The 24268-nt window shown below is 40.5% G+C and overlaps 1 protein-coding gene and 1 long non-coding RNA gene across 5 annotated transcripts in view; one reads left to right on the top strand and one right to left on the bottom strand.

The window, feature by feature from the left end:
- Positions 1-315: 315 nt before the first annotated feature.
- ZBTB34 (zinc finger and BTB domain containing 34) overlaps positions 316-24268 on the bottom strand; it is a 29152-nt gene continuing 5199 nt past the window's right edge. Inside the window, exons 1-4 of one of the 4 annotated variants that reach the window (XM_037880091.2) lie at positions 17843-18236; positions 8966-9056; positions 8490-8637; positions 316-6515 (exon numbers count right to left, since the gene is read on the bottom strand). In XM_037880091.2, the coding sequence (XP_037736019.1) occupies positions 4994-6493 (1500 nt within the window). In that variant the 5' untranslated portion in view covers positions 6494-6515; positions 8490-8637; positions 8966-9056; positions 17843-18236 and the 3' untranslated portion in view covers positions 316-4993. Of the gene's footprint in view, positions 6516-8489; positions 8638-8965; positions 9057-17842; positions 18237-24268 lie in introns of those variants that run through there. The other 3 variants (XM_037880093.2, XM_037880090.2, XM_037880094.2) reach the window with 3 other exon arrangements.
- LOC122463138 lies at positions 7666-8463 on the top strand. Its single transcript, XR_006286187.1, has 2 exons — positions 7666-7992; positions 8135-8463. It is a non-coding gene; the product is annotated as an uncharacterized LOC122463138 (long non-coding RNA).

Raw genomic sequence — 24268 nt, 5'->3', positions numbered from 1 at the left:
TATTGAGAAGTTTCTTTTGGATGAGTTTTACATTTTTATGATTCTATGATAGGACAATCTATGGCATTTCTAGGCTCTATGATAAGTCATGCTCTCTGCAGCATGGTACCAAGTCAGTAGGCTGCTGAGGACTCACTAGCTGGCTCACTAAAGGTAGAGGAACTTCATGGAACAGATTTGCCTCTGGCATTTAATAAAGGAACACCTTTATTAAATTGTAACCTTTTATATAGAGGTTTTATAAAAATGTGACAGATGATGTGAGTCCATTAATATTTAAAATAAATAACTGAAATTATACACTGACAACACTGGTTTGCTCTAGAAGCATTTTAATTTACAAACAGCAATTCCCATTGACTTATTATTTATACCATAAAAAAAGCAATGTACAAGCAAAAAACAAAAATTCTTCAGAACAAAATAAAGCAGCACATGTCACAAATCTAAAACAAAATGAATACAAGTGTAAAATATCATTTGAATAAATATTTTAAAATCCATGCTATAAAATAATCCTTAATGGCAAGTTATTAGTTGTTACAGCATCAGCTTAGCTAGCTTCATTTACTTCATATGGTGATGAAGTGTGGAGTTGTGAGGTTACCAGTTTATATTGCAAGATAATGACACTGAGTTAAGTCATTCAAACTGTTCAAATATTTATCATAAAACAACTCTACAAATAATAAAAGTTATTTAAAAATACCATTTTCTGTTAAGGGAAATAAACACTATTAACACTGTGCAAGGAAGTAGTGAGTTCTACCTCTAATCAGACATCCAACCAAAGTCTTGCAATACGAGTCCAGAGGTTGAATTCATAGTATACGTAAATTGGGGAGGCAGCAATTTGTTTTACCTGCTGTAGCAGTAAGCTGCCTATACAAGCTATAAGCAAGCCTGCTCAGCTATCAGTGCTTCACACCCTCTGAATACAAACAGGAACAGAATGGTCTCAGGCTTACTCTGCTTAAAATTTGTATGTAAACTTGCATAATTAAGTCAATATTCATTGTAGGGATAGGTGAATAATACACTGGGCTTATAAGTATATTAAATATAATTATTCTGGCACTTGTTAAAAGATATGTAAGAAATGCACAATGGTTATACACTTTGAACATTTTGAATGACTTTACTGAACTTCTGGTTCAGTCACTGAGTATTTGAAATTTACAATTCATGAACTAAACAGATTCATATAAAGAATTTACACAGTTCCCAAATACTTTCAAATATAAAATTTAATAAATAACCCTGACCAGTCTAAAAGCACCATTCAAGGGTAAATTTCCCTTGGAAAATAGATTAGGTGTTGCATATTTGAGTCCCTTTCAATGGTTTCATGTGAAACCCTTTCAGAAAATGACAATAAAAACAATCACAGTAAACTAAAATAAAAGATTTGAATAAGATACTTTAAAAATGGTAAAGCTCATTCAAGCTCAATCTTTTCCCAGCCCCTGGTTGTATTCCTGCTATTCTTCCCATACTTCAACCCAAAGAAAAGTTATAACAGGCCTTACTGTTTTGGCTAGAAATAAACTGCAGGCTTCAGCATAAAACATTTCCTCATGCTTGGGAAGATAATATTAAAAAACTATAAATTTAGGCCTACAGTATATTCTGATGAACAGTGAACAGACAGTATCCTTTATGCTATGTTGCAATAAAATGCAGAACCATTCATGAGGCTCTGTTGACTACAGCTAAACTGAGACACTAAGGTATTTACAAACCTATTTTCTAAATGTATTTACAACTTTAATAGAAATTATATGGAAGATAACTGATTAGGAAAACTAAAATAACTGTTTGAAACAAACCACAATCACTAGCAACAGTATAAAATTCTTTGTTTTCACAGTTTGTAATAATAGGTTAAACATCTAGAGGAAAGGACACTGTCACTGTTTTCACATTTGTCTATGTAATTCAAAAGGTAGATCAAGAAGAGACTCAATTATGAACCAGCCTTATATGGTTTCATGATGTATTTTACTGCCAAATATTTCTTCACATCACTTATTTTATTGACTTCTGCATTTATTGTAAATGAAACGTGTAAGTTCTGTACGGTTTTAAGTTAGCGCAGAAATAAGTTCTGTACTTTCAAAGTCTGCTTAAAATAACTACATATTTTGTCTTGGTGAACTTGTAAAATGAACTTCAAGTGGATAATGTTTTATGTTTCATGGTAATGTTAATCCTGGCAAACCATCATGTGACAAGGCACAATTTAATTGCTGCTGCCAGATCTGAAGTTCATTTTATACCAGATTCACACACTTTATAAGTTTAAATGTAATATTCAAAGATGCTCTATGCTGGCCTACATGTATACATCCTTTGAAGCACTGCTGAACCTTACAGTACTGTGTTATGGCTTGATAATTCTTAACACTGCTAGCAGTGGAAAGGGTAAATGTTATGCCAAAATGAATAGGAGCAAGTGGAACTTGCAAACTGTTGAATCATGATATTGTAGAAAAAGTGATGATTTCCTGCCCCTTAACAGTCCCATTGCAATGTTTTGAACCTGAACCTGTACAATCAAAGCGATGTATATTTTTGTCAGAGACAATTTTGGATAAGTCACTCTTTGGTAAAATCAAACCAGTTGAATAAATGTATAGATACAAAGAACTATATTTAAATAATGTTAAGACTGTGACACAATGACAAAGGTCAAGAAATACAAAGTTAACAGCCCTTTCCCTACTCCCCTCAACTCACACTACTATGGAAATAAGCCAACCCAAAGGCACCACAATACAAGTTTAAGATAAAGGATCAAGCTTAACTCTACATTTCTTGGCTTTTCTAGGTGTCTCAAACTTAATTTTATCAAAACACAATTGTTTGCATTTACTTAAAAAAAAAAACATTTATGTAAGAAAAAAACATTTATTATCTGAAACACCAACACGTGTTTAAATGGTAAACATGTAGCAATCTAGCCTCTCCTTGATGCACACAACCGTTTTCCATTAATGGAAACAGGAGTTCTTCTGTTGCTTCAGGGAGGAACAAATCCCTTATTTAGGCAGTTTTAGGAGGAAAAGGCAGATTATGTACCCGATTTAACTAAAACTGCTCCTATGGAGCAGCTGGGGTTTATAGTGTACGGCTGTATTTAGTAACATTAATCCTTATTGCGTACTGACACAATATTAAGAGATAGTGTATTTTAAAAGTTACTGCACAAATATACCTCGGACTCATGGACTAAGGGCCTGAAAAATATTTAAAAATCCCACACAAAGTTATTTGAGTTATAGGAGCCCAAAAAGCATTACAAGCCAGCAAACTTACCTTTTTTGCTTTCCTGTAACCTAAAAATGAGCATTTTTTTAATTTTAAAAGTTTAATAACATAATCACAAGAACATTAGCAATCATTGCAAAATGAATCTGAATAAAAAATATACGCCCAAATCTACATAAAGCTTCATTCTTTTGTATTTTTAAAAACATGATTAACAGAATTGTACTTCCTTAATTCTGCCAATCAAGTAGAATTTTATACAGTAATGTTTGCCAGCCATGTTTTTAAGGTCTCTTTGAAGCTATCATCTCATTGAACAGATTTTGCTTTTGTTTCACTGTTACCATTAGGTTTCACATTTACTATACTATACTGACCTAAGTTGATAAAGGTAAACATAGCACCACATAAGAACCAAAAAACAAAAAACAAACACATTTGGTAATACAAAACGATTTAGAGTATTCTTAAAGTTTTTGTTATTGGTGGTCTCTTTATGAAGAAAACATTAACTGTTGAAATAATGGAGAAGCCATAGTGACTCTGTAATACTCACATATATAATAACAGACATATTGCTCGCAATTCCCATATAATATTTTTACAAAAAAAAAAAAGTACAAATTCCAAGGGCTGAGACGTCACTTGGAACTGTAAGTAGGAAGTTACTGTGCACCTGAAACAGCTCTCTGGGAACAAGATAAAATACTGCTTGGAAGTACTGTAGTTTAAACTACAACATCCCTTTCCAGCTAGCATTAGCCAACCATTTAGAATGATCAAGTTAGATTTAGTTACCTGGTATGTTTCTACAGTACAAAATGAAGGTAGATTCTGAGGCCAGTAAAAACACATTTAAAACCACAATGCTACTCTTGGGTTTGCTAGTATAACAATACAAGTTCTATAAAAAAGGTCAGCACCACAGGTTGTCCAGCTTGTACTCTAGACAACTAACAAAAACCCAAACGATTCAACCATAATTTAATAGATTTATGGCATTTGGTTTACATATCTGCTATAAAGCAAGGATACTTAAACAAGGTTATTCACTTTGCTCATTTTTGGACACAAAGTAATATTTTAATAAAATGAAAACCAAGTAACTTTCTTCTAAAAAAGAAAAAAATATCCCAGCGAAGTCCTAAGTCCTAGGTAGAGATGAGACTTAAGAGTTGAAAGCCTTGTACATTATATTAACTTTGACATACTCTTACATTCACCCCAACCAGAATAGGAAAAGTGAAAGTGTTTGTTATACAGATAAGTCCTGGAGGGGACTGATGAGAAAACAGTCTTTCCCCATAGTGCTGCATAACCCCCATTATTGGGAATGGAAGTTAGGAAGCACAATGATGGAGAATATACCCTCTTACTGTATCCAGCAGGGCTGCTAGTCTTATTTGAATATCCTTCCCTGATGGAATTTGTGTCTTGCCAGATCAGCCAGTAAAGAACAATTTTAGCCTACTTCCCCCTCTGGACACCCAGAATACTCTATCCTTTATACTTTAAGCATCTTCAAGAGTGAAAAATACCTAGCTTCCTTTGAAACAATGGACAATCACATAGCTTCCTTCAGAAACCATTTTGACCAGATTTCCAAAAGGTCAGGAAAATTAAAAGACTGATATACCTGTACTGAAGGCTATTAAAGAAGCAAAAATTTTAAAAATGCATTGATTAATGTGCTCTGTTTGGGTTGCACTTAGAACTTAGTATTTTAATCAGGTGTGTTAGACACTGTGTGAATTTCCATACTAGAATCCATAGCTTCAGAGGCTGAAGTGTCATTATCTATTTTCTGTTCAAGAAATGCTTCTGTTCTTTCTGGAGATTCTATCCTGTTTCTTACTTCTGCTACCCCAGGGTGATTTTTTCTTAAATGCTGATTTAGCGTCCCTTGGAAAGGAAAACATTTCCCACAGATCTCACAGCGGAAGGGTTTATCATCCGTGTGGCCACGAATATGATACTCAAGTTGGTCCTTGCGTGTGTATTTCTTCCCACAAAACTTGCACACAAAAGGGGTAATTCCCATGTGTAATCGCATGTGTCGATCAAGGCTCCCTTTCTGGTTGAAAGACTTTCCACAGTAAATACAAATTAACCTCTCATTGTATGGATACCAGTGACCTCTTGCATTTCTTTCCCGTGGACTGCTTTCATATCCTGGGTTACTCACTATGGTTTCACCATCAGCCCCTTGCATTAAGCCCTGAATATCACTATGTAAGTGACCAGCGGATACCCGTTTTTGGCGTGCACGACCTCCTCTGAAACAACTCAGCATGGACCTTGAAGGACTTGAATTGCTCAGGCTTCCAAAGGTTTCTGACATGCTAGTAGCCTGGGATGAGGCATGGGAAAATGAATAAACATGTTGTAATACAGATCCATAGGAGCCTACATTTACTGCAACCACTTGCTCTCCATCAACCATCTCAGTATGGTATCCATCATCGCCAAGTGAGGAGCTATCAGAACAACTTGGCCGGTCAGATTTTTCCATTTTAACCTTCACCTCTGCAATCTGGCTCTCCCTTACTATCAGGTCCCCTTGCTCATGATCACCTTCAATCTGAATTTCATATTCAGAGACACTTCCACTGCTTCCTCGATCTGAGTGCCCTTCTTCGTGCAGACGACTGCGTAAAGTCTTCCCTGTAGTAGTTTCCATCCTTAGATCACTACCCGCTGTTGGTTGTGGCACCTGAGAGCAATAAGGAGGAGATATTTCAACAGGATTGGCAAAGTAGCTGCTATCTTTTACTCCATTGTGGCTTTCTTGAGTCTCTTCAGCACCAACAGTGACAGAGTCAACATCACCAACACTGATCTTTGAATGGATACTCTCCAATATCTGTGTGCACTTGTCAATGACGCATTGCATCTGTAGAAAGCTAGCTGCAGTTAGAAAACTAACAACATCCTTCAGCTGCAAGGACATCCTTCCAGTGTAACAAAATGAAAGTAACTGTTCAAAGACATTAGGGTTTTTAATAACGGATATTGATAAGCCACTCATGGTGCTTAATGCTGAATGATCACGGAAATATGGAGAACTGGCAGCTAGAACAGCTTTATGGGCTCTAAATGGCTGACCCTGAATATGCACAATTATATCACATAGCTTCCCTTGCAGACGAAGCTCATTTAATTGGCTCAGAACAGTGTTGCTGTACTCGGGCACATCAAACTGAATGAAACTGCTGCTGTCCATTTCTACTGATGTAGAACGTAATCTGTGAAAGAAAACAAAAAGATATATAACTCAGGATTTATACACATTTTACATTTCAAAGATAAGTGCAAACACATGGTTAAAGTGTATGCTGTGTGTAATAAATTAATAAAAGTTAAAATAAAAGGTCTAAGGTACATCTTAAGGCCTGGAATATTTTTATAAGCGGTTTCCTGTCTCCTACTTACATCTTTGTCCACTGAATAATTGTCTCCACTATCTACAGTTCAGTGGCTCTTATATAACAGGACATATCAATGGTTCTTCATGAGTGTCCACATCCAATCTAAAAGTAGCTTTATAAATACAGGGACACAATTCCACATTCCAATTGGGGTGGAAAGGACAACTTCTAATGGGGGTCCTGGAAGCTCTCAGAATTATGAAGGATAAATGTCAAAATCCATAATCAGTCAGTCCCAATCACAGCTTCAAGGGGAGATACCTCACTCTATTCATCCTAGGAAAAACAGATTCTGAAGCTGGGCTGGGGTGGAGACAGGGCAATTCGGCACAGGAGGAGCTGGTACCAGTCATGCTCTGTAAGCCAGGAGAGGGGGAGGGGAGAAAAAGGGGATGTTCACTTTGCTTATGGAGGAGATTGGGCTCCTCAGAACCACGGTATCCCATGACAGCAAGTCCCACCTATATACCATCAGACATCTACAATGGAGTCCCACCTACATCCATTGAACTGTGCATTTTCTGCTCCTCACATGACAGAAGAGCCACGTCAAATCTCCTGCTTCATCGCTTCTATAGCGACCAACACTTCCAGCCCCCTTCGCCAATCACAGCTGCATCCTCGAGCACTGGGGCAAAGGAGCATGTCAATGGATGAGGTTAGAACAGAGCTGCAGTGAGACAGGCAGATCCCTGGGGCTATGCCAGGTAGGTTAGGGAGTGAAGACTCCAGGATGCCCACAGGGCTCTTGCCACGGAGAATTTCAGGGAGTGCAGAGAGTCTCTGGGCCTGGAGCCTGAACTGTTCACACATAGTATGAAGCATGGTGTGTGGGGGATGGCACTGCCAACCCTGCCCTACCCAAATGGCATCCCTGTTATAATATCAGTATCTGGCAGGAATGGTAGAACAAGATTAAGGAACCTGATTAATATTAAGCTGCCAGCAGGAGTCATAACCTCTCAAGTGCGTGCTGCTTCCCACTATGCCCACCAATGATTCAGCCATCAAAGTAATTTTTCTGAAACACTTATTTCATAAAGTGGAACAGAGTCTTCTAGAGTTTGTTAAAGAAAACCAAAAGCCTACAAATTGTTTACTTCTTGTGATCAGATTTTTTGTCTAGACATTTCAGATTTTATTGGGATATTAACTGTTCTCTTCTAATCCCATTTATAGATCTTGAGTAGCAACAACAATGCAAAGGAGCAACTATCTAGAAAGTCAAAAAACTTCCCCAAACATTCTCAACATGTGTCTGGAAGTGTTGTTCGAAGAGGCTCCATAGAAAAAAGTAAGTTTCAAAGTACAAAAACTAAACAGAAAGGCATTTCTGCAATTTTTTGCTAGAGATACAACGGGGGGGGGGGGGGGGGGGGGGGGGGCACACAAAAGGAGAAACATCTATTTAACCAGTGATCCCCTCCCTTCAACAGCTTTCACAGCATACACCACTTTCTGATTCCAATACCGTCATTGATCAGATGTCCACAGCATTAAAATTGCTTTAGTTATTTCTTCTGAAGTCCAAATACATTACACATCCAATGCACCTGGTTTCTCTAGCAGGAAAAACTGGAATCCCAAGGTCAGTACTGCTTATTGGCTTCACAAAGAACACATCAAATCAAGATACTTTAATATACCACTGGATCTACCTTCTGTTTATATCTTAAGTTATGTGTTGTGATGAGATATATGAAAGATATGGAATCTATATATGAAAGATATGGAATCTAATTTAAATTACACAACAGCTAATGAACTCTCCTAAAAAACCTTAACACCTACCAGGAGTAGACAGCAAAGTAAAACCTGCTAGAAGCAACACAGGATTTCTCTGCTATGTCTAGGTGCCATCCTCCACTTAACCCTGCTACACAATCATCTTCACGGGTGCCAGCACTTCTCTAAATCAAGACAGCAGGGCAAGCAACATCTGAAATCAAATATAACAGCATTCAACGAAAATGCAGTTCATTGTTTTTCCTCTTTCTTTTAAAGTGATCCCAACCCCTGCTTAGTTGGAAGTTAAGATCACTTCAGAATTATAGTATGATGTTTTCCTACTCCATTTGTCTAGCAGTGACTCTGTAAGGCCTGCTACATAGATTTAGGAAACTAAAGTTTATTATTAATGTAAGGCATATTTAACAATTCTGATATACCTACCATGGTTCTCCAGCACCATGTACCAGCAAGAAATGCAGGGGGGGGGGGGGGGGGCCAGGAGGAACTAAGCTACTGGCACAAGAGTAACTTTTTACCTGTTTATTTGCAGTTTTTCTATGTTGGCCTATACTTCCAATCATTAAACAACCAGTCTGAAAAGGGTCACTGTGTTGATTCCAATGTTTTCTGAAAAATTTAAGGTTTTGATTTTAAGAAGTTTTTAGCCCTTTTGTTTTCTGAGATCACTTCCCATGCACAAACTGATACACTTACTACACTGATACCTTCCTGAGTCTGTAGACAGACTGAAAAAATAGCTTAAACATTTTACTTTAATTCTGATCCTTAACATAAATGTCTGTGAGGGAGAGGAACAAAAGAGATCACTCTAGGGAGTATGGCAGATCTCTGGGGAAGTGAATCACTTTTACTATAAAATCTTGCGCAATCAGAATGAGTGGGTTGGATTAACAGCAGCAAAGGACAGGAAACATGTTTTGCATAATAATTTGTTTCCTGATGAGTCAGATCCAATATTTTATTTGAGACAGTCTGATTTGCTGAGACAATTATTGCATATAACCATAGTGATTTCATAATAGGTGCTGATATTTAAATGATATATATTAAGGCTGTCTATCAATCACAGTTAATTCACAGGATTAATTCAAAAAAATTAATTGTGATAAAAAATTAATAGCAGTTTTAATCGCACTGTTAAACAATAGAATACCAATTGAAATTTATTAAATATTTTTGATGTTTTTCTACATTTTCAAATATATTGATTTAAATTACAACACAGAATACAAAGTCCACAGTGCTCACTTTATATTATTTTATTACAAATATTTGCACTGTAAAAATGATAAACAAGAGAAATAGTATTTTTCAATTCACCTCATTCAAATACCGTAGTGCAATCTCTTTATCGTGAAAGTGCAATTTACAAATGTAGAATTTTTTTGTTACAGAACACTCAAAACCAAAACAATGTAAAACTTTAGCGCCTACAAGTCCACTCAGTCCTACTTCTTATTCAGCCAATCACTAAGAGAAACAAGTTTGTTTACATTTATGGGAGATAATGCTGCCTGCTTCTTATTTACAATGTCACCTGAAAGTGAGAACAGATGTTCGCATGGCACTTTTGTAGCCGGTATTGCAAGGTACAGGGAGTCCTCGGACTTACGACACAATTCGTTCCTCAGAATTGTGTTGTAAGTCGAAACCGCTTTTCCCATAGGAATCAATGGTATAAATGGGAGATTGGCTCCTCAACCAAGGCTTGATACACTATTTTCACCACAATAAACCAGATTTTTGTACTAAATGAATTATAGATGACTAATTTTAGAGAAGCAGCCGTGTTAGTCTGTATGTAGCAACATTACTGTATTTATTCGGTAAACAGCATTCAAATAAACATATAAAAATCACATATGCTTTGACCTTGCAGAACTTTTTGAACAGGGAGACAGGCTGGGCAGACAGCCAGGGAGGCAGACAGGCAGCAAGGCAGGCAGCTCTCAGAATGTCGGCAACATACTAACTCAGAATTGGGCTTGCTTTTTAAAGAGTTGCTTGTAAATAACTTTGTGGTCGCGTTATAATGAATGGAGCTGGAAGGGGGTCCCTTGCAGTCACTTGTCTGATCGGCTTCCATGGCCATGGTAGCTTGTTGCCGGGTAGCCTTGCCACTTGTTTTTCATTGGCTCCCAGTCCCGGGCTCAGCCAATCAGAAAGCTTGAACAGTGAAATCAGTGATTGGCTGAAGCTCAGCACATTATGTGTGCTGTTCTCCCTGCCGGATTTCATCATAAGGTTGAAACAAGCATCGTAGGGGAGAAACGGGCAGTGAATTGAAAAGTGTCGTAAGTGGCGTCCGAGGACTCCCTATATTTACATGCCGATATGCTAAACATTCATATGCCCCTTCATAGATTCATAGATTCATAGATATGCTTTGTCCACCATTCTAGAGGACATTTTTCCATGCTGATGACACTCATTAAAAAAATAATGTGTTAATTAAATTTGTGATTGAACTCCTTGGGAGAGAATTGTATGTCTCCTCCTCTGTGTTTTACCCACATTCTGCCATATATTTCATGTTATAGCAGTCTCGGATGATGACCCAGCATAGTGTTTGTTTTAAGAACACTTTCACTGCAGATCTGATAAAACGCAAAGAAGGTACCAATGTGAGATTTCTAAAGATAGCTACTGCACTCAACCTGAGGTTTAAGAATCTGAAGTACCTTCCAAAATCTGAGAGATGAGGTGTGGAGCATGCTTTCAGAAGTCTCAAAAGAGCAACACTCCGATGCAAAAACTACAGAACCCAAACCACCAAAAAAGAAAATCAACCTTCTGCTGGTGACATCTGACTCAGATGATGAAAATGAACATGCGTTGGTCTGCACTGCTTTGGATCATTAGCGAGCAGAACCCATCATCAGCATGGACGCATGTCCTGTGGAATGGTGGTTAAAGCATAAAGGGACATATGAATCTTTAGCGAATCTTAGAGACTAACCAATTTATTTGAGCATGAGCTTTCGTGAGCTACAGCTCACTTCATCGGATGCATACTGTGGAAATTGCAGAATATCATTATTATATACACAGACACCATGAAACAATACCTCCTACCACCCCACTCTCCTGCTGGTAATAGCTTATCTAAAGTGATCATCGAGATGGGCCATTTCCAGCACAAATCCAGGTTTTCTCACCCTCCGCCCCCCCACAGACAAACTCACTCTCTTGCTGGTAATAGCCCATCCAAAGTGACCACTCTCTTCACAATGTGTATGATAATCAAGGTGGGCCATTTCCTGCAGAAATCCAGGTTCTCTCACCCCCTCACCTCCCTCCAAAAACCACACACACAAACTCACTCTCCTGCTGGTAATAGCCTATCCAAAGTGACCACTCTCCTTACAATGTGCATGAAAATCAAGGTGGGCCATTTCCAGCACAAATCCAGGTTCTCTCACTCCCCGCCCCTCCAAACACACACACACAAACACACTCTCCTGCTGGTAATAGCTTATCTAAAGTGATCATCGAGATGGGCCATTTCCAGCACAAATCCAGGTTTTCTCACCCTCCGCCCCCCACAGACAAACTCACTCTCTTGCTGGTAATAGCCCATCCAAAGTGACCACTCTCTTCACAATGTGTATGATAATCAAGGTGGGCCATTTCCTGCAGAAATCCAGGTTCTCTCACCCCCTCACCTCCCTCCAAAAACCACACACACAAACTCACTCTCCTGCTGGTAATAGCCTATCCAAAGTGACCACTCTCCTTACAATGTGCATGAAAATCAAGGTGGGCCATTTCCAGCACAAATACAGGTTCTCTCACCCCCCACCCCCATACACACACAAACTCACTCTCCTGCTGGCAATAGCTCATCCAAACTGACCACTCTCCCCACAATGTGCATGACAATCAAGGTGGGCCACTTCCAGCATAAATCCAAGTTTAACCAGAAGGCCGGGGGGAGGGGGGGGGGTGGTAAGGAAAAAAACAAGGGGAAATAGGCTACCTTGCATAATGACTTAGCCACTCCCAGTCTCTATTTAAGCCTAAATTAATAGTATCCAATTTGCAAATGAATTCCAATTCAGCAGTTTCTCGCTGGACTCTGGATTTGAAGTTTTTTTGTTATAAGATAGCGACCTTCATGTCTCTGATTGCGTGACCAGAGAGACTGAAGTGTTCTCCGACTGGCTTATGAATGTTATAATTCTTGACATCTGATTTGTGTCCATTTATTCTTTTACGTAGAGACTGTCCAGTTTGATCAATGTACATGGCAGAGAGGCATTGCTGGCACATGATGGCATATATCACATTGGTGGATGTGCAGGTGAACGAGCCTCTGATAGTGTGGCTGATGTTATTAGGCCCTGTGATGGTGTCCCCTGAATAGATATGTGGGCACAGTTGGCAACGGGCTTTGTTGCAAGGATAGGTTCCTGGGTTAGTGGTTCTGTTGTGTGGTATGTGGTTGTTGGTGAGTATTCGCTTCAGGTTGGGGGGCTGTCTGTAGGCAAGGACTGGCCTGTCTCCCAAGATTTGTGAGAGAGTTGGGTCATCCTTCAGGATAGGTTGTAGATCCTTAATAATGCGTTGGAGAGGTTTTAGTTGGGGGCTGAAGGTGACGGCTAGTGGCGTTCTGTTATTTTCTTTGTTAGGCCTGTCCTGTACTGGGAACTCTTCTGGCTCTATCAATCTGTTTCTTCACTTCCGCAGGTGGGTATTGTAGTTGTAAGAATGCTTGATAGAGATCTTGTAGGTGTTTGTCTCTGTCTGAGGGGTTGGAGCAAATGCGGTTGTATCGCAGAGCTTGGCTGTAGGCGATGGATCGTGTGGTGTGGTCAGGGTGAAAGCTGGAGGCATGTAGGTAGGAATAGCGGTCAGTAGGTTTCCGGTATAGGGTGGTGTCTACGTGACCATTGTTTATTAGCACTGTAGTGTCCAGGAAGTGGATCTCTTGTGTGGACTGGACCAGGCTGAGGTTGATGGTGGGATGGAAATTGTTGAAATCATGGTGGAATTCCTCAAGGGCTTCTTTTCCATGGGTCCAGATGATGAAGATGTCATCAATATAGCGCAAGTAGAGTAGGGGCGTTAGGGGACGAGAGCTGAGGAAGCGTTGTTCTAAATCAGCCATAAAAATGTTGGCATACTGTGGGGCCATGCGGGTACCCATAGCAGTGCCGCTGATCTGAAGGTATACATTGTCCCCAAATGTGTAATAGTTATGGGTAAGGACAAAGTCACAAAGTTCAGCCACCAGGTTAGCCGTGACATTATCGGGGATAGTGTTCTTGACGGCTTGTAGTCCATCTTTGTGTGGAATGTTGGTGTAGAGGGCTTCTACATCCATAGTGGCCAGGATGGTGTTTTCAGGAAGATCACCGATGGATTGTAGTTTCCTCAGGAAGTCAGTGGTGTCTCGAAGGTAGCTGGGAGTGCTGGTAGTGTAGGGCCTGAGGAGGGAGTCTACATAGCCAGACAATCCTGCTGTCAGGGTGCCAATGCCTGAGATGATGGGGCGCCCAGGATTTCCAGGTTTATGGATCTTGGGTAGTAGATAGAATATCCCAGGTCGGGGTTCCAGGGGTGTGTCTGTGCGGATTTGATCTTGTGCTTTTTCAGGGAGTTTCTTGAGCAAATGCTGTAGTTGCTTTTGGTAACTCTCAGTGGGATCATAGGGTAATGGCTTGTAGAAAGTGGTGTTGGAGAGCTGCCGAGCAGCCTCTTGTTCATATTCCGACCTATTCATGATGCCAACAGCACCTCCTTTGTCAGCCTTTTTGATTATGATGTCAGTTGTTTCTGAGGCTGTGGATGGCATTGTGTTCCGCACGGCTGAGGTTATGGGGCAAGTGATGCTGCTTTTCCACAATTTCAGCCCGTGCACGTCGGCGGAAGCACTCTATGTAGAAGTCCAGTCTGCTGTTTCGACCTTCAGGAGGAGTCCACCTAGAATCCTTCTTTTTGTAATGTTGGTCGGGAGGCCTCTGTGGATTAGTATGTTGTTCAGAGGTATTTTGGAAATATTCCTTGAGTCGGAGACGTCGAAAATAGGATTCTAGGTCACCACAGAACTGTATCATGTTCGTGGGGGTGGAGCGGCAGAAGGAGAGGCCCCGAGATAGGACAGCTGCTTCTGCTGGGCTGAGAGTATAGTTGGATAGGTTAACAATATTGCTGGGTGGGTTGAGGGAACCATTGCTGTGGCCCCTTGTAGCATGTAGTAGTTTAGAAAGTTTAGTGTCCTTTTTCTTTTGTAGAGAAGCAAAGTGTGCGTTGTAAATGGCTTGTCTAGTTTTAGTAAAATCCAGCCACGAGGAAGTTTGTGTGGAAGGTTGGTTTTTTATGAGAGTATCCAGTTTTGAGAGCTCATTCTTAATCTTTCCCTGTTTGCTGTAGAGGATGTTGATCAGGTGATTCCGCAGTTTCTTTGAGAGCGTGTGGCACAAGCTGTCAGCATAGTCTGTGTGGTATGTAGATTGTAATGGATTTTTTACCTTCAGTCCTTTTGGTACGATGTCCATCTGTTTGCATTTGGAAAGGAAGATGATGTCTGTCTGTATCTGTACAAGTTTTTTCATGCAGTTGATAGATTTCCACTCCATACGGCTAAATGCAGTGCCTTGCATAATGACAGGTTTCAGAGTAACAGCCGTGTTAGTCTGTATTCGCAAAAAGAAAAGGAGTACTTGTGGCACCTTAGAGACTAACCAATTTATTTGAGCATGAGCTTTCGTGAGCTACAGCTCACTTCATCGGATGCATACTGTGGAAATTGCAGAATACAATACAGAATACAATAGAATACAGGAAACTACAATCCATCGGTGATCTTCCTGATAACACCATCCTGGCCACTATGGATGTAGAAGCCTTCTACACCAACATTCCACACAAAGATGGACTACAAGCCGTCAAGAACACTATCCCCGATAATGTCACGGCTAACCTGGTGGCTGAACTTTGTGACTTTGTCCTTACCCATAACTATTTTACATTTGGGGACAATGTATACCTTCAGATCAGCAGCACTGCTATGGGTACCCGCATGGCCCCACAGTATGCCAACATTTTTATGGCTGATTTAGAACAACGCTTCCTCAGCTCTCGTCCCCTAACGCCCCTACTCTACTTGCGCTATATTGATGACATCATCATCATCTGGACCCATGGAAAAGAAGCCCTTGAGGAATTCCACCATGATTTCAACAATTTCCATCCCACCATCAACCTCAGCCTGGTCCAGTCCACACAAGAGATCCACTTCCTGGACACTACAGTGCTAATAAACAATGGTCACGTAGACACCACCCTATACCGGAAACCTACTGACCGCTATTCCTACCTACATGCCTCCAGCTTTCACCCTGACCACACCACACGATCCATCGCCTACAGCCAAGCTCTGCGATACAACCGCATTTGCTCCAACCCCTCAGACAGAGACAAACACCTACAAGATCTCTATCAAGCATTCTTACAACTACAATACCCACCTGCGGAAGTGAAGAAACAGATTGATAGAGCCAGAAGAGTTCCCAGTACAGGACAGGCCTAACAAAGAAAATAACAGAACGCCACTAGCCGTCACCTTCAGCCCCCAACTAAAACCTCTCCAACGCATTATTAAGGATCTACAACCTATCCTGAAGGATGACCCAACTCTCTCACAAATCTTGGGAGACAGGCCAGTCCTTGCCTACAGACAGCCCCCCAACCTGAAGCGAATACTCACCAACAACCACATACCACACAACAGAACCACTAACCCAGGAACCTATCCTTGCAACAAAGCCCGTTGCCAACTGTGCCCACATATCTATTCAGGGGACACCATCACAGGGCCTAATAACATCAGCTACACTATCAGAGGCTCGTTCACCTGCACATCCACCAATGTGATATATGCCATCATGTGCCAGCAATGCCTCTCTGCCATGTACATTGATCAAACTGGACAGTCTCTACGTAAAAGAATAAATGGACACAAATCAGATGTCAAGAATTATAACATTCATAAGCCAGTCGGAGAACACTTCAGTCTCTCTGGTCACGCAATCAGAGACATGAAGGTCGCTATCTTACAACAAAAAAACTTCAAATCCAGAGTCCAGCGAGAAACTGCTGAATTGGAATTCATTTGCAAATTGGATACTATTAATTTAGGCTTAAATAGAGACTGGGAGTGGCTAAGTCATTATGCAAGGTAGCCTATTTCCCCTTGTTTTTTTCCTTACCACCCCCCCCCCCCCCAGCCTTCTGGTTAAACTTGGATTTATGCTGGAAGTGGCCCACCTTGATTGTCATGCACATTGTAGGGAGAGTGGTCAGTTTGGATGAGCTATTGCCAGCAGGAGAGTGAGTTTGTGTGTGTGTGTGGGGTGGGGGGGTGAGAAAACCTGTATTTGTGCTGGAAATGGCCCACCTTGATTTTCATGCACATTGTAAGGAGAGTGGTCACTTTGGATAGGCTATTACCAGCAAGAGAGTGAGTTTGTCTGTGGGGGGGCGGAGGGTGAGAAAACCTGGATTTGTGCTGGAAATGGCCCATCTCGATGATCACTTTAGATAAGCTATTACCAGCAGGAGAGTGGGGTGGGAGGAGGTATTGTTTCATGGTGTCTGTGTATAATAATGATATTCTGCAATTTCCACAGTATGCATCCGATGAAGTGAGCTGTAGCTCACGAAAGCTCATGCTCAAATAAATTGGTTAGTCTCTAAGGTGCCACAAGTACTCCTCTTCTTTTTGCGAATACAGACTAACACGGCTGTTACTCTGAAATTTAGCGAATCTGGCACTTAAATATCTTGCAACGCCAGCTACAACAGTGCTCTGAGGATGCCTGTTCTCTCTTTCAGGTGACATTGTACACAAGAAGCGGGCACAGTTATCTCCTGCAAATGAAAAACCTGTTTGTCTGAATGATTGGCTTAACAAGAAGTAGGACTGAGTGGACTTGTAGGCTCTAAAGTTTTACATTGTTTTATTTTTGAATGCAGTTATTTTTTGTACATAATTCCACATTTGCAAGTTCAACTTTCATGATAAAGAGATTGCACTACAGTACTTGTATTAAGTGACTTGAAAAATACTATTTCTTTTATCTTTACAGTGCAAATATTTGTAATAAAAAATATAAAGTGAGAATTGTACACTCTATTCTGTGTTGTAATTGAAATCAATATATTTGAAAATGTGGAAAACATCAAAAAATATGTATATAAATAGTATTATATCATTAACAGCACGATTAAGTGCACGATTAATCTTTTTAATCGCTTAACAACCCTAATATATATAACTTCCTCCATTAAATTTCCTGCTTAATTTTTAAAATACGTTCAATTAACAAAAGACTTAAAAATTGTAACAAGAGAGTACAATCACCACATCTGGAACAGGGCGTACCTACCCTGTATTGGTTCCAGATGGGTTAACCACACTCTGTGGGCTGAAGAAGCCATGCCCTCTCGCCCTTGGTTGGCATGCTCAGACTGGAACCAGAGTGTAAAAGGGAATAGCTCAGGTTAGTCTGGTCTGACCACAGAGGAGACTGGATGTGTCTTGCAGGCTCCTACCAGGAAGCTGCCAGGTGAACACCGAGCTGACTGCTGAGACCGACGGAGGAGAGACTGCTGAGGCTGTGAGATTGCGGTTACTGGAAATCAGGGTAGGAAGTGACCCAGGGATCAGGACTATAGCAACGAGAGACCAAGACTAATCACAAAACTACTGGTTCCTTGGGGCCTGGGTTGGGACCTGGTGGAGAAGGGTAGCCTGGATCCCCCTACCCCAACTGCACCCACCACCGGCTGCAGTCACCCCCCTGAAGTGGCGGGCTTTACTGTCAAAGGACAGCTTTATTGACCCTGGCCGCTGGGCCACGCTACCCTGGGCAGGAGGACATCTCTACTGACTCTGGCCATTGGGCCACATGGCCTTGAACTAGATGAGCCAATAAACAGACTCTAGCCACTGGACCCCGCTGCCCTGGAAGCCAGCACCACTATACTGACACAAGATAGTAAGCCACTTGAGCTGTTGAATCCCCATTTTGTTTCCCCCATAATCTACCCTGTGACAACATCCAATTACAGTGAGTACTAAATCACTAAAAAAAAAAGTGTCTATGCCAAAAAAGTTGCAAAGATAATGCTTCTACTTTGCATAATAAAATTGACAAAATGGGTCTGAAAAAATGACTTTTCATTACAAAGCAGTAGCAAAGTTTCAGAGCAGCTGTAAAGATTAAATTTTATAATTTCCTTTCCACAACCCTAAAACTTTCTGATTTCCATTGTCTTCTAATGGAAAACACTAACTAATGAAATCCTACTTTGCAGCAAGCTTGGTCTTTACTGGAAAGTAAAGAGCTGTACTAATGACATGGAATTCCTGGAAAGAAGAATCCCAATCAGTGAATGGAGATATTCCAATAGGGACAAATAATGCTAAAATCTTTGAGAATTTCTATAATATTGAATTTTAGATGGTGAAATATTTACTACATATACAACCTTACTACATTTCAGAAAAACATGTACGCCATCAAAATGTAGGAGGGAAGTCTGAAATATCCATTTAAAATAATTTAGAAAACTATTTTAGGTATAGTATTGTGTATTAATTATATATAATACAGTGCAAGGAGTATGTCAGGTCTTCACTAGAAAAGGTCTGCTATTATTGCTATGATGGCAAACTCTCCTAGGGGAGAGACTCAACTTATACCAGTGCCCCAAACAAAATAAGCTATACCGGCAAAACCACTCTTTTGCCAGTAGATTGCCATCTACACTAGGGCTTTTGACGCTATACACCACTATCTGACATTGCTATACTGGCAAAAGACTTAACTGTAGTCCTGGCCATATTGCCACTGCCATGTAGTTCAAGGAACTAAAACAAAATATTCATAGATTTTTGAGGCCACAAGGGACCATTGTGATCATCTAGTCTGACCTGCATAATACAGACTGAACCACTTCACCAGTAATTTATACATCAAGACCATAATTCCTTGTTGAGCTGCAGCATGTCTTTTAAAGATATTCAGCCTTGATTTAAAGGCCTCAAGTAATGGAGAATCCACCATACACCAAGGTAAGTTGTTCCAATGCTTAATTACCCTCACTGAAAAGAAGTGCACTCTATTTCTAGGCTTAATTTGTCTATCTGGAGCTTCTAACCTTGGGTTTTGTTAAAGTGCTATCTACTATCAAATATTTTCCTCCATGTAGATACTTGCAGGCTGATCAAGTCACCAGTTAACCTCCTGAATAAGATTAATAGATGAAGCTTCTTAAGTCTCTCACTATAAGGTATGTTTTCCAGATCTTGAATAATTCTTCTATAGCTTTTCTGAACCCTTTCAAATTTTAACATTGTTTTTGAACCACGGACACCAGAACTGAACAGAGTGTTCCAGTAATGTCTCACTTATGCTGTAAACAGAGGTGACACCACTTCCTTACTCCTACTTGCTATTCCCCTTCTTATACGTCCAAGGATCACATTTGCCCTCTTAGCTAATGCGTCACATTGCCTTACCTTATGGTTCTATATTGCCATCCACCAACATAGTATCTTGAGTGCACCAGGAGCTTATGTTCAATTGGTTATCTATCATGACCCTACTTCTTAGGACAAGGTTAAAATTACTTCAGATAAGAGTAGTTTCTTAAACTAACATACAAACAGCAAGGTCTACCCCCCCCCCCAAATCTCATTTTTCAATTTAAAATAGTGAAATCAATAGAAAGTGATGTAATATACTTGGTATTGAATTGCCATGCCTATAATGGTAACAGCAGGAAAGCATTGAGTAACTACTATATGGAGCCACACACGTGCCAAGCTCATATTTAATTTCTGCTTTTAAGTCTGCACCTGTTTAGTTTTATTCATTTGCTGATACATACCTGTCTGTTAAAAATGTTTGTGAATCACATGAGCTGTACTCACGTATTTAAATGTTTGGAAGCCAAAGTCCTGTCCCATCATCATTAATATAACCATAGACAAAAACATTAAAACATGTGGTTACTGCTGTAACAAAAGTGCAAAAATAAGTTTTCTAAGTATTTCTCTCTCAGTCCCAATCAAAATTTAGACTGAACTATCATCAACTGTAACCTCATACTTTGTTTTGAAGAAGAAAAAAAAAAAATGCTATCTAACACTGAGATTGGCTACAGCATTCTGATTCTGACCAAAGTACAGGAGAAAGCTGAAAGAAAATAGTATGCTGTAATGGATATTCATGAAGACCTCATCTTAACTTTAAAAGATTTGAGTCCTTACTCCACTAATTTGTTAGAATCTGAGAGAACTTTTTTATGCAATCTGACATCTTATGCACCACTGCTATCACTTATGAGGACTTTTAAGTGTTTTTCACTTAGAAAGATGACACTTTGGGCACTACGATCAGTGCTGAAAGTTTTAGAGCCAGATCCTCAACTACAGCTGGACTGGAAAATTAGCTTAAAGCTCACCTTTGCGTTCCTCCAATCTTGCAGCTGCTGTGGGCAGTCACCAGGTTAGAGCTGCCTAGAGGCTGTTTTAATTTATGCCAGCTACTAAAAGGGCAAAGCAGTTGAAATTGCCGCCAAATATTGGTGCAGTATAGGGCCCCCTACTAGGTCCCCTTTTCTTCAGTCACATCTCTTTTAAGTCCGTCCTGGAGAGCAGGATTGTGTAGGAGCCTCTATGCCAGCTCTATTCCACTGAAGGATTCCCCACCTTCCACTGGGGTGATCCTCCCAGCCCCTTATACACTGGCTTTATGGAGAGAATCTGCTAACAGTGTGACACAAAGTGTGTTTGCTGTGTCAATGAATCTGGCCCTCAATCTTGTAAGATCATGAGAAAGCCATATTGGTCAGACCAATGGTCCATCTAGCCCAGCATCCTGTCTTTCGACAGTGGTTCTTCTGCAGTTAGTAAACAAATAGCTTTTTATTAAGTACTGATCTTCCTGGAGAAGACAGCTTCTTACAGGCCAAAAATAACTTCGATTGTTGTATTTAACCACAAGAACTTGTACTTCACTATATATTAAGTATACTAAAAATATAGAGTATTGCCCACTGTTCAGCCATTCCTAGGTTTAAGCTGCCTTTTCCCTGGAAATCTTTTGTCTTTAGTCTTTCAAAAAGCACTAAAAACTGTAGGTTTCAGAGTAACAGCCGTGTTAGTCTGTATTCGCAAAAAGAAAAGGAGGACTTGTGGAACCTTAGAGACTAACCAATTTATTTGAGCATGAGCTTTCGTGAGCTACAGCTCACTTCATCGGATGCATACTGTGGAAATTGCAGAAGACATTATATACACAGACACCATGAAACAATACCTCCTCCCACCCCACTCTCCTGCTGGTAATAGCTTATCTAAAGTGATCATCAAGTTGGGCCATTTCCAGCACAAATCCAGGTTTTCTCACCCTCCGCCCCCCACAGACAAACTCACTCTCTTGCTGGTAATAGCCCATCCAAAGTGACCACTCTCTTCACAATGTGTATGATAATCAAGGTGGGCCATTTCCAGCACAAATACAGGTTTTCTCACTCCCGCACCCCCATACACACACAAACTCACTCTCCTGCTGGTAATAGCTCATCCAAAGTGACCACTCTCCCTACAATGTGCATGATAATCAAGGTGGGCCATTTCCAGCACAAATCCAGGTTTTCTCACCCCCCCCCCCCCACAAACTCACTCTCCTGCTGTTTGTGTGTGTGTGGGGTGGGGGGTGAGAAAACCTGGATTTGTGCTGGAAATGGCCCACCTTGATTATCATGCACATTGTAGGGAGAGTGGTCACTTTGGATGAGCTATTACCAGCAGGAGAGTGAGTTTGTGTGTGTATGGGGGTGCGGGAGTGAGAAAACCTGTATTTGTGCTGGAAATGGCCCACCTTGATTTTCATGCACATTGTAAGGAGAGTGGTCACTTTGGATAGGCTATTACCAGCAGGAGAGTGAGTTTGTGTGTGTGGTTTTTGGAGGGGGGTGAGAGAACCTGGATTTCTGCAGGAAATGGCCCACCTTGATTATCATACACATTGTGAAGAGAGTGGTCACTTTGGATGGGCTATTACCAGCAAGAGAGTGAGTTTGTCTGTGGGGGGGCAGAGGGTGAGAAAACCTGGATTTGTGCTGGAAATGGCCCAACTTGATGATCACTTTAGATAAGCTATTACCAGCAGGAGAGTGGGGTGGGAGGAGGTATTGTTTCATGGTGTCTGTGTATATAATGTCTTCTGCAATTTCCACAGTATGCATCTGATGAAGTGAGCTGTAGCTCACGAAAGCTCATGCTCAAATAAATTGGTTAGTCTCTAAGGTGCCACAAGTCCTCCTTTTTTTAAAAAAAACAAAACAAAACTGTAGTTTGTTTCTATTTAATTCAAATGAAGTAAGTGGAATATATTGATTATATATATTTCAAAACCTATTTCACTAAATAAAAGGGACTTTTCCAGAAGATTCATACAATTAATATATGTTCAGAATAAGGTCTTGGCTACTTTAGACCCATGCACATAAAACAAATTCTATAAGGGATATCTGTATCTATATATAAACGCACACCCACACACACCCCCATACATATTTCCCTATGCAGTTCATATACTGCAGCTTCACCCCACACCTATATTATTCCTTCGTTGTAAACCATAGAAGAAAAAGATGAATGATTGGAACACTTTTTTCAGAACACCTTTTTAAGCTTACCGGAACAGATAAACTGCTACAAAATATTAATCTTAGTGTATTGATTATATTTGTCTAGAGGTCTAGCATAATATGAGAAGTTTTACTGTACATTGCATACAGGAGGTCTAACATTTAAGAATTGCTGTGCATAAAGGCAAAGGAGTGCTGAGGTAATCAAAAACCTGCTGAAATCATAATGTCTGAATGGCCAAGTTGAGAAACAGGTAACCGGGCAGCAGATCACCTGTCTACTCAAAAGTTCTCTATTACGCTCCATATTTACCAATGTGTGTCAAACTTTGTCAACTGAAACTTCCAAAGAGGTTTCAGGAGACAAGGCAATAAGAAGGCAAAGAAATTTTTAAAAAATTGTACTGAGGCCAACAAAAAATGCCTCAATACCCTGGTTTAAATCACCATATATTGGGGTTCCCAAACTTGGTTTGCGGCTTGTTCAGGGTAAGCCCCTGGCGGGCCACAAGGCACTTTGTTTACCTGAGCATCCATGGGTACGGCCGCTCGCAGCTCCCAGTGGCCGCGGTTCGCCGTTCCCGGCCAATGGGAGCTGCGGGAAGCAGTGGCATGGCCCGCCACCACTTCCCACAGCTCCCATTGGCCGGGAACGGCGAACCGCAGCCACTGGGAGCTGCAAGCGGCCGTACCCATGGAACCTCAGGTAAACAAAGTATCTCGCAGCCCGCCAGGGGCTTACCCTGAAAAAGCTGCAAACCAAGTTTGGGAACCCCTGCCATATATTAAAGAATGATTCCCTAGTAATCAGCGTTTCAGTTGTTCATTGTATTATAAAATCTGTATCCTGGAAGTTAAAGCTGTGCAAGAGTCAATTTTTAAACTGATAATCTAAAGGGGACACATACCACTTGTGGGATAATTATGGACTCTTAAATATAGGGTAGTTTTGTTTGTTTTTTGAGACTTTGGCATCATTAGCAGAGAAAATAATTGATCCATTTTACTTCAGAGAGAATGCCTGGTATGGGATATTATTGGTACAGACACACCTCGTAACTGTCCCTCATTTCAAGGGAAAAATCAATCATTTTTGTCTCAGAGTTACTTTCATTCTGCACAAACCTGGTGCCCCATTACTTATTTTT

This window comes from Chelonia mydas, chromosome 16 (genome assembly GCF_015237465.2).
Source record: "Chelonia mydas isolate rCheMyd1 chromosome 16, rCheMyd1.pri.v2, whole genome shotgun sequence".
Taxonomy (NCBI): Eukaryota; Metazoa; Chordata; order Testudines; family Cheloniidae; genus Chelonia; species Chelonia mydas.
The sequence above is the reverse complement of the archived record's forward strand: the minus strand, read 5'-3'. Positions and strand labels throughout refer to the sequence as shown.